Below are 18585 nucleotides of genomic sequence, written 5' to 3' on the forward strand. Positions count from 1 at the left end.
AGGATTCCTGTGACAGAATCTGGGCACTGGCCCCACAGCATGGGAGCAGCCAGCTGCCCCTTCCCGTGCTCACCTAACCAAATAGGTGCTTCTAACTGTGGGTTACTTCTAAAAAAAGGTCCCCACAGGGTGTTGTGAGAACTCATTAAGTAGTTTACCAACTATTAAGAAACTCCTGGATCAGAGAAGCAGTTGTAAAGGCACAGTGTAATTAAAGCACAGCTTACTTTATTATGTGTTATTAGCAGGGTTATCCATCACATGTTCCGCACTTTGTAGTTATTAAATGTTATCTCGTGGTCACGTGAGAAGATGCTGTGTGGTCTGAGGGTGGCAGGCACCATGGCCATGGGAGGCAGGTTGAGGTGCAAGGTTTCTGTGTCCTGAGGGGAAGAAGTCCTCCACTTCTCTTTTGCTCCCTCTTCATCAGCTCTTCCATGCCCTGGCATTCGGGCAGAGAAGTAGCATCACCCACCTTCGCTGCTGACCCACTTGGGGCCCTGGGAGAGGATTGCAAAAACAGATTAAGATTTACTGTGAAGCTGTATTAAATTAAGATTTTCACAATCCCATGCAATTTCCTCTGCCTATTGTATGGTTATTTTACAGTTAAGTAGGGCAGCCTGCACAGAGAACTTGTGGTCTGCGGTCCCCATCGCAGAGACACAGCAGACACACCTGCAGCAAGGACCAGGGGTGCTTTCCCTTGTGCAGTTTGCATGGACAGTTGTACCTGTTCCTGGCTTACCAGCATCTTAGAAGGCAGCTGGAGCACATGGTTGTCCAGCCACAAAAACACAGTTCTGTCATCTGCTCAAATGGCTGAAAGTAAGCTTGTGGTATTTGTAAGGCAGCCAGTCTTGCAAAGTCACACGGAGCAATCAGCCAAATCGGAGTAGTAGTGTACCTTTTGTTACATAACCAGCCATGCGATTTTATAATTTAGTATGTGAAATGCTGATGGCATTTATTATGCCAATTAGGATGAGCATATGTTTAGGAAGCCCTTGAGGAGTCAATCACAGTTGCTCACATAGCCTTGCTTTGACCACATGATTGACTTCCTTTGAGCAGGTAGACCGTGTGCCTTTGGGAAGCAGTTACCCACAGCCTGCCCATTCTGCTACATCTTTGCACTTGGAGTCTGAGCTTGTAGTTCTGGCATAAGCTGTCGGTCCAAGTCTGGGTTTACTGAGCTTTGAAAAAAGCAAGAAACAGAAGTTACTACCTTAACCATCACAGTATTTGACAGCTAGAGACATGTCAGCAGCAAGTCTTCTCAGAAGTACTACTTTCTACTAAGGTGAGTTCATTCTTAGGATATGCTCCTTATAGTAAGAAATACTTAACCTGCCGGATATGTACTGTCTTATTCAGATCTTCTCTTCTCTCAGATCTTGCCCAGCTGTTCCTAATATTGTCAGTACTTCTGGGCTGTTTTGTTTTTTTTTTTTTTTCATTTTAATGTGCTGAGCAAAGTTTTGTATCCATGAAATCATCAGAAAGAGAATCCAGGTTTGTGTGGGCGTGTGAGAGACAGACAGATGAAAAAGCAGAATGTATTTCCATACATTCCTAGCAGGCATTTCAGCTACATAATTCCACAACAAAAACTTTTTCCAACATTGGTTTATTCTGTAAATTCCAGCATGAGCCACAGAGAAAATAACTTTTTTCAAACAGTCTGGTTCTGGTTTTGGAAGTTATTTTGCATGCAGGCACAGTATGACATTGCTGTTGGGTCTCACAGCTTGAGCTGCAACTTAAAAAGTTGGGGTTATTCACCTACTGTACTGTACCATGGGATTTTTCTATTCAGTTGGAAATGCCTTTCATCATAAAGGCTCTGCAAAGTACTTTGATTGTTTTAAGCTCTGAGAGGGACTTTTTGACTAATAATAACTTTGAAAAACCAGCTGTCTTAAAACTGGGGCCAGGCAGAGGAGAGGTTTTGGAGCTCCTGTTCATTGTCTCAGAGACGTTCTGTACTAATGTGCTGGACTTTTAAATACAATTATTTTCCTCTAAGGCCGAGTTCTAACAGTCTTTCCTATCATCTTAAAAGTCAAGCTGAATTCTTACATGCTAAATTGGTATCTCCAGGATCACCAACTCTCCTACTGGCTTTTTACCTGGAGGGATGCATCTTGCTTCTGCCCATAACAAATCTCCATCTAATTACACTTCAGGCAGAAAGAAAATGTTGTGATTCTTCTTTAGTCAGAATAGATTTAAAAATAAGTGGAAAGGGGGGGAAAAAAAGAGAGTAGGATATATGTAGGAGGATTTCTGGTCAGTAGACGTGATGATAAGATTTTGGGCACCTTAGTGTTTTATAACCTTCCTTTGAACAAAGTTTCAAGTCTAGGCAAACTGACTCACCACTTTGGCCTTTAGTGCAGCTATGCCAAAATTGGTACAAATTATTACATGATATTTTATAGCCAGGTCTTTGAAATGTGAACCACTGTCTTTTTGAATCTAAAATACTGTATAATAGATATTATTGAAGTATGGGTCACTCTATAGTTCTTTCCACAACTGTTGTATTGTACCACCTTGAACAATAAAGTCAGTGTAATCTGTAAAAAACTTCAGTTGGAGAGAAGAAAACCACAGTAACAGGAAACCTGGGAGGCTGTTACCAGGGAAGACAGTTTGATGAAAGATAGGAAGTTAAAACAGTTAACATTTTACTAATGGCAAATAGTTTTCTAAAGGCAGTCAACCTGGTATTTCATTATAAAACCCAGAATATGAAATAAGTGATGTGATCTTGCAACCCAGATTCTGGCAGGAGAAGTAAGGTCACAGCTAACCCTGCATAAACAGAGGGCTGTGTGCTTTTGCTTGGGAAGGTGAAGGAGGACCTCTGCTCCCTCCTAGCCATGATCCACTCTTCTCCCCCGTGTGAGTGAGCCACTAGATGGGGACAATGCCCACATCTCCTAACCTGCCCACGTCTAGGCAGTGGCAGCTGGGCTGAGGCTTCAATAAAGAGCTAATTCTGTTAACTGTGAAAGCTGTCAAGCCTCCTAGCAATTTGATGTGGGTATTTTTTAACATGAACAGCCAAGATGACAGTCTCCAAACCCTCAGCAAAGGAGCTGATTATCAAGAATGGCAGGTATTGGCTGCAGCATGCTCACAGCTAGTGTGGTGAAAGAAAGGCCAGGTAAAGCATCTCTGGAAGAATAAGGAGCTCCTACCCTTACCTGGCTGCTGGGAATGCCGCTGTGGAAGAGTGGTTTCCTTACATGCTTTACATGGCCCCTTTGGCCATACAGTGCCTTGCTGATCCATGTAAATGGATGGCTGTGACTCACTCAGAGATGCACATTTGTAGGAGATAATAACCCATGTTGGGACTGGGGGAAGGATGCAGAATGACTTTGCTATCACTATTTAGCTAAGAAGAGTACAACAGCTCTGTCGGTAGAACCTCCATCTCCTACAGGTTGCGCAGCAGAGAAATGGGGTGTGAAAAGGCATCTGTTTTAATCAGCAAATACAGGACTTGTTATACACATGCTCAGAGTGTGTAAAAAACAGGAGTATTAATAAAACATGTCACTTAAACACAGAGAGAAAACCAAGCTAAAACAAACCCCAAACCAATTAATATTTGTCAATCTTACTGTACTATTTAGAATCCATTTACTTTACTTATGCTGGCCACCCTTACCATTGACTGAAGATTTCATTACCACCAAGCCGTACTACTTCAGGACTACTGGAGATAAATTCCTCTTACTGTTCTGCAGCTCATCTGTTTTGCTGCTCTCTTTTCCAGTGACGCCTGCTTACTGGCTTATCTTTCACCGTTTGTGATTTAAGCCGGTAGCTGCCCCTCCAGGCTCCGTGTCACTGTTTCTCTGGCCTTTAGGCATCTGGTTTTTAATTTCTGTGATAGCCACTCCCTCAGTATCTTTCATCACTTAATTGTTTTTCTTTTAGCTTTTGTTACTTGTTCTTTGCTACCTGAAGTTTCTTCCATTTTGCGTCATGCTACTTCCAAGTGCAGCCTCCTGAACTGCTGGGTTAATATTTGATGGTGGCTGGGCAGAGGCAGTGGGGTTCTGCCACTCTGCTTGGCAAGCCCTCTTCTTGCTACACTGCTGCCAGTGTAACTGTGTTGGTAAGTCAGTATTTAAGCTTAAGTTTGGTTAAATGCTTCACTGGCATGGGAAAACTATGGGCTTGTTATTGCAAGGAGATGAAAAGCATCCTCTCTACCTACTCTCCATGTTTATTGTCCAGGCTTTTTGTGTGGGTTTGGTCTGTTATTTTCTTAAATGCCTCTGGTGGCTGCAAATGTTTAAGCAGTGAAGACCAGTAAGATGCAAACTCCTTCCAATCAGCGCAGCCTGTTGGGTAGCTTTTTAACAAATGTGTTATCATGATAGTGGTTTTCACTGTGGTCACAGCCCTGGGGTTATTTTGTGCCCTGATGTGACCATTGTCATTACAGCTTGTGGCTGAAAACTTGGCAATATGGATATCCAGATAACAATGTTCTTCCTTCATCATTTGTATTCTTGTGCTTCAGGTCTCTGCCTTGAACTGAAGCTTGATTCACCGCAGTGTCACAACACTGTGACATTCTTACAAATCAGTACTTGATTTTCTTTATCCAAGCAAATCTGTGCTAGGTGCTGTAAAACTATGCCAAATCTGGGACCTGAGTTGTTGAAAACTTCCTGCGCAGCAGGGAAGTGGCAAATGCTGGTGATGTCTGCTTTGGCATGGCACCACCACCTCTTCTAAAAGCTTCTCCTGCCAATCATCCTTGCAAGAACCAGTCTCTGTCAATATGGCTCTGACTACAAGAAGCATGAGACTCTCAAGGTGACATCCATGTCCCGCTGAGGCTGCCAGTGGTGGCTGACACCAACTCAAATGAACACAGGATTCCTGGCCTCTCTTTTCCCCTCTCTTCCTCCCCCAAAGACGGGGCTTGAAGTATAGAAGTTCAGCCAGGAAATAATTACCTTTTCTATTTCACTGTACATCTACCTGTACAGGTTTTCTTGCTCAAAGTGGATTCTTGGTTTTTATTCATAGGTAGTAGAAGAAGTAGAAATATGCACTGGCAATCAATAGGTCAAATTTAAATTCCTTCTCCCCTCTCTTCTACAATGTCCAAGAGGAATTAAGACTTTAAGCTTCTGTAAAGGACATGATACTAATTACGTAGCTATTATATGACAGCACATGCATGTTATAAATACAAATGACTACAAACATTGCAAAGAACTTCTGCCTCTGACTGAATCTGTGAGATAGCTCCATCACACGCCCTCCATGCTAACTCTTTTGGTGGTATAATCACCTCCCAAAGGTGGCAATCATTCCATTGCTTGATATGTTCCGCAGTTTATGAAGGTTCATGGGTGAATGTGGACCAGGTTAGCCAGAAGGGGCTGAGTTTTTGGTTTTTTTTCAGAATTTATATTATTATGTAGTCAAAATTTTCTAAATAATAGAGGTCATAGGACTTGAATTAAATTCTCCTAAAAATTCAGTGCCTGTACTAATAAATATGGATAGTTTTGTTTCCCTGTGCTGTAGCAAACATTTGTAATTTGTGTAAACATTGTAAAATTCAGGTAGAGCTCCCCATGCCTGCCCTTTTCCACTAGCAGTGCATTATTAGTATGTCAGATTGATAAAGAGTATCTGTAACGTGGTCAGGACAGTCAGACTTTGCCTCCTCTGAGGCTTCTCTCATCATTTTTTGCTGCAGCACAACATGGCCTACGGGAAGTGATGCCTCTCTTTCTCTGCTGTCATTGTGAAAATAATTGCAGTAGCTTTGGAGCTGTAGTACAGCTTCCAGCTGTACCTAATTTGTATCAGGGGTCTTGCTGTGTTGTACATGTGAAAGTGGAGGAGAGGTATTTCCAGGGTTAAGGCACAAGGTTGGGAAGGTGGGGCTCAGATGCCCATGTTCCTGGGGGCTGCTCTTTCCTCAGAGCAGGGCTTTGGCTTTAGCTTTCAGGTTTGCTGATGGGAGCTGTGTGTTGGGTCTCCTGCCAGCAAGAAGCAAGAATTCTGTCCTTGAGGACATCCATGAGGCAACGAAATGTTGGAGTTGGCTGTATTCTGGTGTGTGGTGCATGGGGCGAGCCCCCACGTGGATGTACCTATGTGTGGTGGTAGAAGAGGACGTGGAGGGGGTGTGGTGAAATAGCATGATGTTGTCCACATCTCTGGTTGGCCCGGGTGCAAGGCATTCTGAAAATGTAAGAGAAAACAGAGTTTATAACACCGTGCTATTTTTGTCATGCTTTATTGGTTTCTAATTCATTTTACGTCTATTTTAAAAATCATGCAATTCCCAAGCCATGTGTTGCCATCCTTGCAAGCAGTCCTGTTGACTGGAGATGGGCTCCCTCCATGAGCAAGCGATGCAGAGAGCAGCTGGACACCCGTTCACAGCCACTCCACTTCATTGAGAAATTATCCGAGAGCTTCCTACAGGAGCCACTCACAGTGCTCAGTCTCCACCACAGCCTTGGATAATTTTTTATCTCGTTTCATTTTGCTGTGTGTCACCTTAGTACAAGTAAATAATAATTCCTATGTTAAGATAACAGGTGGAGCTGCTGCCTGCACTATGGAGAGATGTTTGTTTCTTCACAAAGAGCTTTTCATAAATCTCTGGTGAAAATTTTTACAAAAGGAAACATTTGACCTAGTTTGGCATATTTAAAATATTTGCAAGGGTTCTAACAGGCAATGATTTTAATTCCACTGAAGCTACTGCTAATCAGGAGACAGAACTTATGCAGAACTCTCTCTTGCAAGCAAAAACAGGCACTTAATGTGATTGCTTCGTAAGAATAGGATCTAGCAAAGCGTTGAAGAGAATGTTTGACATTTAAACATCTGGTTAGAATTAGCAGGGCTATTATTTTACCTTCATGTCACAAAAACCTTGCCAAGTTAAAGTTTAATTTCTCAGGTTTAGAGCCCATGAGCTTTGCATAAAAATAAGAGTTTATTTATATGAAAATATGCTCTGTCATAGTCAGATTTTTCTTATTATTCTTTCCCTCATTTGCCCTCAGACATGGGTGTCTGAGGCTGACACATTGTCTCAGCAAATTAAGTCAAGCTGAAAGCAAGGGTACAGTGTTAGGGCAGAGCAGCAAATAAGATTTACATTTTCAAGCAAGAGCAGTAATTAGGCCATTGCATATTTTATATCCTCATGTTTATTTTCAGAGTAGTATATGAAAATAAGCATAGAAATAATGAGACATAAGTGCTCCAGCAAGCAGTTGGGGTTCATCAAGTAAAAACTACAAGTTACTCTTCAGTTTTGCTGCCACCCACAGAGTTTACGTCTTTGAAATACCAACAGGCAGGTGTTGTGGCCAGAGCTAATTGGGTTTGTAGTTAGGCACATACTGGGTTTCTGTATCACAAATTATGAAGGGAATAGGCCTTCTTTTGAGCAATACAGTACCTAGCATTGTGCTGTGGATTTTGCTTCAGTATGTGAGGTGTTTGGTGCTTTGCAGAGCAAATGAAGTTTTGAACTGATTAGTCTGGTGCAGATGGTTATAACTGCTTGACTTCAGTCAGGCAAACTTCGAATGCAGGGGTCCAGGTGCATTGCTGCTGTGGTATGAGAATGATCTACAGGGTCCCAAGCTCTAAATTCTTGCGACCCAAATTATCCTTCCTCTGGCTACACATACAGTGTTTGTATGCTTGTGTATATTAGGGTGCTGCTCCCCCTTGCTGTGCTGAGCAGGCATCTTGACCAGCAACCTTTCTTACCTGTATTTCTGCACACAGTCTTGCAGTGTTTGCCCACACACAATGCTGCTTTTCTGGCAGAAGTAATGTGGCCACAAAATCAGCTGACTGGAACTGCAATTATATGCTAATTTAAGGTTTTCAACCGTTAAATGCCTGTAGTATTTCTCCCTCTCTTGCTATCTTTCTTTACAATGAGATTAACTGTGTAAATTGAGCTAGATTTGTGAGAAAATAAGTCCCTGGAGTTAAGTCTCTCTTTTTTTTTTCTGCCCCCTTCTTTGCCTCACTCTCCCATCCCAAAGACACAATCCTTCCTTAATACCTGCTGTAGCACTTTGTATCCAGATACATACCACAAGTACTGTAAGAAAACATAACCCAGAACATAATCCTTCGGCTTTCCTCCCCACAGATCTGATGGCACACAAGCCTTGCTACAGCTCTCACAAATAGAAAACGGGTTGGGTATTCCCACCTGCCCCCCTTTGAATTGCATCAATTCTGATTATGAGCCAGAAAGAAGAAGAAATGGAGGATAGCTCCCCGCCACTCTGTGTCACCTGCGGCCAAGCACATTTACCAGAAGAAAACCACTTGTACAGCTACACCGAAGAAGTAGATGATGATCTGATATGCCACATTTGCCTGCAACCTTTGCTTCAGCCATTAGACACGCTCTGTGGTCACACCTTCTGCACAGCCTGCCTTACAAACTTCCTTGTGGAAAAAGACTTCTGCCCCATGGACCGCAAGCTTGTGATTCTCCAGACATGCAGGAAGTCCAGCATACTAGTGAATAACCTCCTGGATAAGCTAATGGTTAGCTGCCCTTTCACAGAACACTGCTCAGAGGTTGTGCAACGGGGTCACCTCGAACAGCATTTCCAAACCCAGTAAGTTGTTGTTGATAGACCTTTTTTCACTCTATTTTTTTGAGTAGAGGAAAAATATCTTCAATTAATACTGATCAAAATAAAGAGTTGTTGATTTCACTCCCAATGAACACCTACAGTATCATTAATTAAGAGCTGAATTTAGTCCATTTTTAGTCCAAGATAGTCTGTATCTTACTTTTTTTTTTAGAATCAAATGCATGTAAGGTACTTCATGCTATCCTTAGCAGTTCTGGGTGAATACCTTGTGGTTAACTGCACAATAACAGTATGTATGCAGTCCAAAGAGATCTGTGAGTTTTGAGAAGCTGAGCTATTATAAATATTTTAATAGCACATTAAGGGTTTTGTAATTGCCCTTTCTTCAAACCTTTTTTGAATCACAAATGACCTACATGAGAAGTAGAGCAGAAAATATTCTGGTTTGGTGTTGGTCTTTGAACCTGAGTGCTCCTTTCTTCCAGGTGAGCACTTATCCAAGGCACCATGGGGCTCACAGAGAGACAGACTCTGGAAGAGCACCCTGGCTGGACTCCTTCTCCAGCCTTAATCCCTCCTGGTAGCCAGGACACCCTCTATCATGCCTCTGGGAGAGACCTCTCCAGGGAGTAGTTTGGTTCCTCTGCCAGGAGAGAACTGAATGATTCTTTGTTTTGCAGAGTTAAAGGATGTGCTGCTGCTTTTGTCTTGCATGTTCTGCCGTTTTTAAGGAAGGCAGAAGGGTAAAGAGGTATGTTCAGGGCTGTGATTTCTGACAGAAGACAAACACTTTGGCATAGTCTGTGTAACAGCACCTCAGGTCTGAGGAGAGATGGGGTCTAAGATGTGCCCTTTTCTGTGAGCTGTATCTGTTGCCCAGTGAAATTACATCCCCTGAAGTTTGCAGGTGTAAATTGTGTTGCTAAGTGTGTACTTCTGCATCTGCAATGCCAAGGAAGCCTTGAGCAGCCAGTGCAGGGCTCCAGACTGCTGCTGGGAGCACATTCCTGCACAGACATGGCAGTACTGACGGTCAGAGCATCACTGGTGAGCCAGAGAGTGGAGGTATGTTCACATACTGCACAATTCACAGTCTGGGAGCCTGCAACCAGAAATGGCTCTGCAGCCTGCCATTCAAACATGTCCTCATTTGCACTGGAAATGTCATTTCTTGAAGCACCTGGATTCTCACTAGGAATTTATTCACTTGAAGATATTCACTGGAGTCATAGTGTCCTAACCAACCAAAAATGTGACAATTTTGCATTACTAAAACAAAAAAAACCCACCAACCATTAACAATGGGTTTATTGTTCCCTTGCAGAGGTCATGAGACCATTTTTCACATGCTGGAGGTTTGGTGTTTGTGGATTTGGGTGCCCTCGTTGCCACATTTCTGAACCTGGCATTCATGGTGTAGGAGGCAGTGACAGCAGGCCCCAGCCCAGGCCAGGAGTGCTCAGGGAGTTTCACTGTGTGCTGCTTAGGGGACAAAATAACAAAGTTAATAATAGTTTTCTGTCTTAGTACTTATCTGACAGGCCTCAAATGTTAATTTCAATAGTAGTGCAGGTAAGGGGACTGTCAGTCTTCTGTGAGCTGCTGTCACTGAAATTATGTTTCTGTACAGATTCCAGCCACAGAATCTTGAACCCCTAATGCAAATGCCTTTTCCCTTTGCTGTACATAGAGCTGAACTTAATGTGATTTAGACCTTCCTGTTTGTCTTCATTTTTTTTGACATGGTGATGCTGTGGCCACAAAATTAGCAGGACACCCACTTCCAATTCACCTCCAATCCCCAATAAATAAGCAAATCAGTGCATTTTTTTACAGGGAAGCCACACAGCTAGCACAACTTCCGATTTCTAGTGTCGATTTTCATAAGTGGATATGTGCAAGTCACTCCAGTGTCTTTTTCTTTTCCTTAAGGTGGTAGTAAAGGTACCCTTCGTTACATATCTTACAGAATTGCAGTGCTATAAACCATGATTTGGTCCTGTAAAAGCCTGGCAGGTTTTATTCTAGCACTTACTGTTTAATGTCAGTGGCCTTGGTCTTCCCCTCAGGATCTCCAAGACCCTGTGCTTCTGGCTTGCTTGGCCTGAGCCCAAGTGGGGATAGAAAGAATTGTCTTGGTAACATGTTCCCACAATCTCTTCCTGTTCCCTCTTCCCTGTGTCAGGTTCCCAGCACCAGGTCCCACTGCCCCAGGGGCAGAAGACTGAAGAGATGGAGTAGGGTTGTCCTACCCTAAAGCCTCTAGGGTAGTGCAGTACAAAGCATTGCTACATAGGCTGGACATTTGGTTTTTTGCTACTCACGAAATTGATTTTCCTTCCTCAGGAGGTTGGGAGGACTGAGTTACCTTAAGGCCAAAGGGCAGAGACAGGAGAATATGAAACCACAGGAACTTCTGCTGTTGGGGGTTTCAGCTTTACAGGGGATAGCAGCCTCACTACCATCCCCACTTGAGGGAGGAAATAGGAGGGAACATTCTGAGTGATCCCTAATTTCTACATCTTTATGCTTGCAGACACTGCACAGTATCTTTATTTTATTTTAAGCACAGCATTAATTAATTATCACCTAAAGCATCTTATGCCTCTGCCTAATTTAATTGTTGGAAATGCAGAAACCTCTCTTGCCATTCCATCTCCAATTAATGGCAAAGAGAAGAAAGTTGTGCTCTGTTATGCCCAGGGAGAGATTGAGCAGACTGAGCTGATGCTGTTCTCTTTAACTCTGGTGAATCAATAGAGAGGAGGGGAAATATGTGTTTTTCCTAATAAAACAAATACAATAATAATCATAAATATTTGGTGCCTGCAGTGGGAACAGTTCAGAGTCCACCTGAAATCTCAACAGAACATTATTGTGTTCTCAGTGAATAAATTAAAGTAGACTCTGCTAGGGTCATCAGGGTGGTCAGCAGTTCTCAAATTTCTTGCGTGGTTCAGGTTCAGACCAGTTCTGGTTCTCAGAGAGAAAACAAAAGTTTACCCTGATCAGAGATGAGGTCACTGATGGGACAAGGGAAGCTTGCTCTTTTATGCTTTGTAATTGATGACAGAACTTAAACATTTTTTTTAAAACACCGGTTACCATGGAGCAGTCCACTGAAAGCATCCTTATTTAAAATGTTTGCTTTTGCATCCTTCAAAAAAAGCCCCGAGAAGAGACATGTCCTTGGATTATTACATGATTTATGTTTGTACAAAAACATCTGACTGGATTTGGGGAATTCAGACTGAGATGCAAACAGCCAGTAGTTGGCTGTGATCTTTTGCAGTGTTTTACTTTAAAAAGGTGTGGTCTTCTGATATCGCCTGCCACAAAACTCCACGGGGGGCATTTTTTTCCCCCCTTGTCAGACAGCTACACCCTTCTGTGATGCAGTTTAGCTCGTAACCCATCTGCTTGTGGGCAGTGATGTAAACATACCAGCTGCCTCTGAAGAACCACTCTGAATCCTGCAGGAGGCAGGTCTCTTCCCCGAGCATTGCTCTCCTCTGCAGCATAAGTCACTGTCTCGCCAACCACACTGTGCTGTCCCTAAACCCTCACATCTACCCATCCGAGAGTCAGATCAAGTAATCCTCTTACAGGTCAATGATTTTTGCAGTGTAGCTTCGTTTAAGGGATTTAAGCTTGATTCATAATGTGCTACCATTGCGTTGAAATGGAAAGGCTTGCTTAGAAGGGGTTTGGCTGGCACGAAAGCTTCTCATTGTGTGTCCCACCAGAGAGACGGTGGGAAGGAGGAAACCTAGAAGCAGTGCCAGCACTGCACTGAAAATGAAGGCTCTCCTGTTACTGGTCCTACCTTGGCTAAGTCCTGCAAACTACATAGACAATGTGGGCAACCTGCACTTCTTGTACTCCGAGCTGTGAGTACGCACAGTCGCGCCAGCGTCGTGCTCTTTGTCTGTCTGTCTCACCCGAGTGGCGGGAAGGGGCTCACCATGAGCGTTTTGGGGGGTCTGTCTGCCTGTGTGTCTGTGCCTGTGCATACGTGCGAAGAAAATCCTGCAACGTCTTGCCAACAGCTTCACACCGTGCTGCTTCCCATCCGGAGGGCTAATAATAGCAGTACATCCCCAGTGCTTTCTGTTTTGGAAGCAGCTGAGATGTACTGAGTGAAGCTGCTTTTTTCCTTATCAACTTGTTTTTCTGTGCCAATGCTTTAGGTGTTTGTTAGTTTGGGTTTTTTTCCATTTCTGAATCTGTGTTTTTCCTTTATTTCCTGTAAATAGCCTTGTGGGGAGCTAGGTATAGGGGAGGGCATCAGGAAAGACACCCCCAGTAGAGCACTCTCTGTGTGTACATGCATAATGTTCTGTGTGTAAAGCTGCATGCCTATAGCAAAACGCTGAGAAGCCTTTCACCAGAAATAATTCACTTGAGACAGAAGAGAATTTTCCCGTATTTCTCTTTTTGCCCACAGCAGAATGTTATTTTCTCTGTAAAGCAAATATAACTGTAGCAATCCATCCATATATCTTCATGTTTTTAAAAAATCCACCTCGAACAACCCCATAGCTGATCTTTCCAACCCATAAAACAAATATTCTATGGTATCCTCTGTGAATGTTACTACATTAATTTGTGCTTGAATGTTATTGCACTAGTTAGTGGAGCTTTTATGACTAGAAATAGATATTTGTTTCAGTATGTTTTCATTAATTATGTGTTGTTTGTATTTTAACAAATTGTAAACTTTCAAGATCTTCACTGAGATCATGAATGAAATGTCTAATTCTCTCAAAAATGAAAAATTACTGTATTATGCCTACAGTGAGAATGTTTTAGTAACAGTTGTGATTAGTACCAAAGAGACTAATTTTCAAATGATTTTGTCCCTACTGTCAGACAAAAATAGCACTGTTTTGCAGAAACACAAAGTCCCCTTTTGAAATTCTTGTGTGATGTGCATGGCAACTATTAATAATTTAGTCACATTGCATACGACAGCTTAGGGTTTCTGTATGCTGTAGGTGTTTTTAAACATTTAACAAATCTAGTGTTGAGGGTTGCAGCTATGTCCTCATTTTAATTAATTTTGTTTAAGAATGGCATTTTGTTTAAGAATGTTAATTAAAAATAAAACAAAAACCACCAAAAAACAGTTAAGCCAAGCAGGCTAAAGGGCAATCAAGCTCAAAACAGGGCAGATGAACATTTATAATGGAAACAATGGCATCTGGGACATCTAGTTTCCAGGAAAACAAACCAATGAGATTAATCAGAGCACAGGCAGATGCAGCCTACTTGCTTTTCTTGGGGAATTCAGGTTCACTGATTCTCCCAGGATAAAGGGCTCTGATGTACGGTAGCTATTCATTTATTTATTTAGCCTTCTAACCCACAGAGATGTTAGTCGTGCTGCATGTCAGCAGTTGTTATTAATGGACTGGGTGTGGACTGGGGCTCAGACGTGCATCTTCAGCTGTCAACAATGGGAGGTGCACGTCCCCTCTCCAGTGCCCAGCCCTGGATGCTATCTGGCATCCTGCTGCCAGGAGCCAGTGCTCAGGACCTCCCACACCACTCCATCTCTGGCCAGGGCAACAGAAAGTGGGATTTATTGGGGGCTGACTCACAAAAGCACGCCAGGCAGTTTGACCTCCTTTCAGGAATTTCTCCTTCTCCTCCACGTGTACGTAGTGCCTCTGGCTGCTGCTGGATGCTGCACAAGGCATTGATATACTAATCTGTGGGATGGATTCATGGTCTTTTCTAATAACAGCAGTTGAAAGAAAAAGAGAAATACAGTTTTTAGTCCTGTTTAACCAGTTTATACACGTTATGACCTACAGGTTGCTACTTCAGTTTCTTGGGCACTTGGGATGTTTTTAATGCAAAGTTTTGTGAGTGGAACAGCATAGCCATTGGTGTCCAGGACAGCCTGACACCCAGGGGCACAGGTTAACTGCCACAGAACTTTTGTACCCCAAACAAGCAGCTTTGTAAATCTTTCCCCACAGCCAGCTGAAGAGTTCCTGCTGTGTGTAGTGTGTCTGATGGCTTGCACCATGGCTTGAAACTAGACCATAGTAGGCAGAAAGCATTTTTTTCATTATCACACTGTCTTTGGTTGCTGGCCAGTACAAATACTGGTCTCAGTCAGGACTCATTATTTTCTTGGCTGTCAGCCACCAGAGATAGCAATTGAGGAGAGAGAGGGGGATGATGGGTTTGCTAGACACAAGGAAAGAGCTGGAGGACAGTGGGGGATGCAGTTACCATCACTGGTGCTGGCACAAGAGGAAGAATAAGAGTGCTGGGATTCACACTGTCCTTTCTCACACACAATCCATCTCTTCCCTTCTACTCTGTTCAAAGGTTATGTTATTTGTATTGTGTTGTTGAGGTTTGCTTTAGTTCCAGGGCATTTTTGTTCCTAAATGTGGAACGGGCAGCTTGGGGAATAGGGATTACAGTATAGCACAAAACCCATCTGGAGAGGCAGGCCCTGGAATCCAGCTAAGAAATAAAGAGATTTTAGGAGATTTGAAGAGGAGAAATGAAGTTGGGGAAAGGCTGTGCCAGACCCTTTGCACTTCAGCTGGGTGCCACACAGGCAGGAAACAGATGTGTGTGGATGTGCTGTAGTGGCGCTTTACGGGATGGATGTTGGGTGCCACTATTTTTAGTTTTCTATTAGCAGTTTGATAATTACAGGTATTCCCAGGAAGCAAATGCATGTCCCCTGATGTTATCCCCTGCGCTAAAACCACTTCCCTGGCCACTGTCTCTTGTCCTTCCCTTAGCAAAGATCTCGACACAGATGTTGTTCCTGTCCTTGCTCTTTGCCAAATCATGAAGAGCAGCGCATGGCAAACCAGGGTTCTCCCTCTTGAGAAGCCTGTGGAAACATCTGACAGAAGAATAAGAAAAACCTGTGAGGCCTACCTTGAGGAATCTCTGGGAGATGGTGGGATGTAGCCCCACCAGCCCAATGTCTCTCACCATTGTAAGGGTCTCCATGGGTGTTGAGGAGACCCTACCCCAGAGTCCATGCCTTCTGCTTTATATCTCCATAAAGACTCTTTGAAAGGCATCTGCTTTCTTTCTTATTTAACATATCTTCAGAAAGGAAATACTTGCTCCAGCATTCTTTTGAGTTGGGCTGTGTTATTGTCTCCGGTTAAAAACAAGGTATGTGGATGGAGAGTCAGCCTGTGGCCATTGTAGGAGGCTTTCCTGAGTGAGAGGACCTGGTGGCAGTGCTCACACCATTGCTACCCCTCTCACTTCATAGGAGGAACTGTGCATCAGGGTATTTCTCAATAGCAGGATTTTCTGCACCTTTAGCTCAAAGAGCCACTTAGAAATAAAATTGAGGGGAAGGATGTTGCAAGACTAGACTAGGTTGCAAGACTCACCTTGTCTCCCTAAGGACATCAATCACGTGGGGTGGTTTTCAACCTAATCCCAATTCAGCACGTGGCCATGCTGACCAAGCAAGTGCCCAGAATGGTGCTGGGCATCGCGTGTGCTCAGCACAGGTCGAGCACTGGGGAGTCCTTGGCAGCCACTCCTGCTGGCACTCTTTCCCTCAAAGGATTAAACAGCTCCTGGCCTTAGTCCCTGCTGGTAATACATCAGCTAGATCTACCCCACTAATCTGAATCAAGCCACTGGTTTTTAAAATCGATTGTTTGTTAGATGGAAATGCACAACTTACTCTCACCTGTGAAAAAAAGTACTTATTTTTTTTCTTACCCCTCTTGAATTTTACATGGAACAGTCAAAGAAATCTCACCAAATTAACTGAATCAAGTTTCCCCACATAACTTTTATAAGATAACTACTCTCAAAACAGCACTTTGGGCTGGAATAACCAGTAAAATTTAGTTTCTCTGTTTATTCAATTTAAAAAGAAGAGATGCAAGTGCCAGCTGTCTTCTAGTGCCCTTGAGCACATCTTTTTTACGGTAAAAACAATGAGGTGCACTCTCCCAGCCCCCTTACAGCACTGAGCTTAACTGTGCAGCCAACTTCTTTAATTTCTGTTCAACTCAGTGGGGAAACTTGTGTCTGGCTTCAAGTCTGTTCTTGTGAAATTAGCCACACAAAGGCTGGGGAGCACAGGACATGCATTACTCATGACCAAATTTATAAGCCTGAAGCTCCTTTTGGACTCCTGTGTTAGTCCACTGCAAAAGCCACATGTTAGCCTCCTTACGCTGTGCAAAGCTGTGTTTATAGAAATCGGTGTCAAAGCTAAACTGTGAGATTAATGAAAGCTGAAAGTGCTGGAAAGCAAGACTTGAATGGAAATATTCTTGAATGAAAATATAAATGAAATTCTTAGGATATCTGCATTAAATAGCAAGGACATAGTACACTGAGATAAAATTCAGAGGGACTTTCCCAGGATGTTAGAATTGGATGTTTCTCAGAAAGCAGAACTGAGGTGAATCAAAACACAAAAGCAGGAGTGTGTCAAGGGCTACTGTTAGCTTCACCCCAATGCTACAGCTTCACAAAGGGGCCAAACATGGAGTTAGTTTTCCTTCAGAATTCTGAGCTCTCTCCCAAAATCTCCAGCAAAGACCTACTAGTGTCCCTTTCTCAGCCTAGTCCCTCACTAATGTTTGTCTGACCCCACTCCACCAGCCCTCTCACTTGCCCTCCTACTTCTGCCCTCTGCTTTATACCTCTTCTGGTCCTTCCCTTTGTTTATTCCCCTCCTCTCTCATGCCTTGGTCCTGCCTTTATTGTGCTCCTTTGTATTTCCAGCCTTTACATTTGCACAAGAAAGTTTGAAATTTTTGTACAAATAAGGCATGAAAGCCAAAAGTAGAATCTCATGTAGGTGAACTGCTAATATGCTGTATTACTGTTAAAAGTACAGGAGGAGTTGTAGTGTAAACTCTTAGTATTTAAGTGCCCAAATTAAATTTTCTAAGTATATTGTGTTGTATTCAAGAGTGTTTTATGTTAGCTTAGGAGTGCAGCAGAAAGTAGTCATTTAATTGACTGCAAATGTCTGGGTCTAGTCACTGTTTAACCAAAGATTAATTGCACTCCTCAGCAGCATGGTGGGGTCAGGGTCTCTTCCCCACCTTCTGCCACCCTCTCCCAGAGATGGTACCTTTTTCCACCAGCACATCCCTCCTGGCTTCTCAGCATAGGTTGGAGAGTGCTGAGTTTTAGTGGTATGATTGTTACTGGTTAGCAATTTTTTCCCCAGTGCTGTGATTCTAGGTGCAGAAATAAATTTGTCTGGGACAGCTCCAGAAACCAGAAACCCCATGAGAGCATAAAGAATTTGTTGGTTCTGCCTGAGAATTTTGTGTGTAAGGAAAGTTGGCATTTTAGTTATAGATTGAGAAAGATCCTGCTTCATTTCCTTCTCTGCATGCAAGAAAGTTACCTTTACTCCATTCACAGCTACCTACAGACTTGAGATCAGAATTAGACCTTTTATTCTTCTGGATTGTTTTCTCAAGGCTCCTCACACCTTTGGAAAACGCTGACATTGGCCACTGTCAATCTCAACAAATACATTTTGTTGCCAAAAGTAAAACCTGAGCCAGCCAAAAAAAACCAAACCCTGCCAAGATGGAAAGGCAATGCAACAATTTTGGTCGGCAGAAATGTTTCTCTTCATGAATGACTTATGTCTCAGTTATGTTTGGTTTTTCTGTAAGCTGCTCAGAAGAAAGGTGCTTACATGCCTGGCCCATGTAACAGGAGCACAGAAAGGTCAAACCTCTACCCCACTTGGAGGCTCCTTCACAACAGGCAATCCACTTTGGAATGGGGACCGAAGAGGGCAAAGAACTGAAGGTCTGGTGGGGTAGGAGGAAGTAATGAGGTGATGAGAGTTGCAGGAATAGGAGGTCGACGATTACTCAAAAGCAGCAGACTCTCGTTTCTTGTCTGACATTAAGCCACACAGGCCGTATGTTGCAACTTTGGCCAACCT

The 18585-nt window shown here is 43.1% G+C and overlaps 1 protein-coding gene across 7 annotated transcripts in view; it reads left to right on the forward strand.

The window, feature by feature from the left end:
- LNX1 (ligand of numb-protein X 1) overlaps positions 1-18585 on the forward strand; it is a 123486-nt gene that overhangs the window by 47533 nt on the left and 57368 nt on the right. For 3 of the 7 annotated variants that reach the window (XM_042053400.1, XM_042053397.1, XM_042053401.1), the window contains exon 3: positions 8186-8666. The exons of 1 other annotated variant lie outside the window; for it this stretch is intronic. In XM_042053400.1, coding sequence (XP_041909334.1) covers positions 8281-8666 — 386 coding nt within the window. In that variant the 5' untranslated portion in view covers positions 8186-8280. Of the gene's footprint in view, positions 1-1039; positions 1304-8185; positions 8667-12072; positions 12536-18585 lie in introns of those variants that run through there. 3 more of the 7 variants (XM_042053398.1, XM_042053402.1, XM_042053405.1) reach the window with 3 other exon arrangements.

Source organism: Corvus kubaryi, unplaced genomic scaffold (assembly GCF_017639235.1).
Source record: "Corvus kubaryi isolate FWS band 111438036 unplaced genomic scaffold, C.kubaryi_AGA036_p1.0 split1-131, whole genome shotgun sequence".
Classification (NCBI taxonomy): Eukaryota; Metazoa; Chordata; class Aves; order Passeriformes; family Corvidae; genus Corvus; species Corvus kubaryi.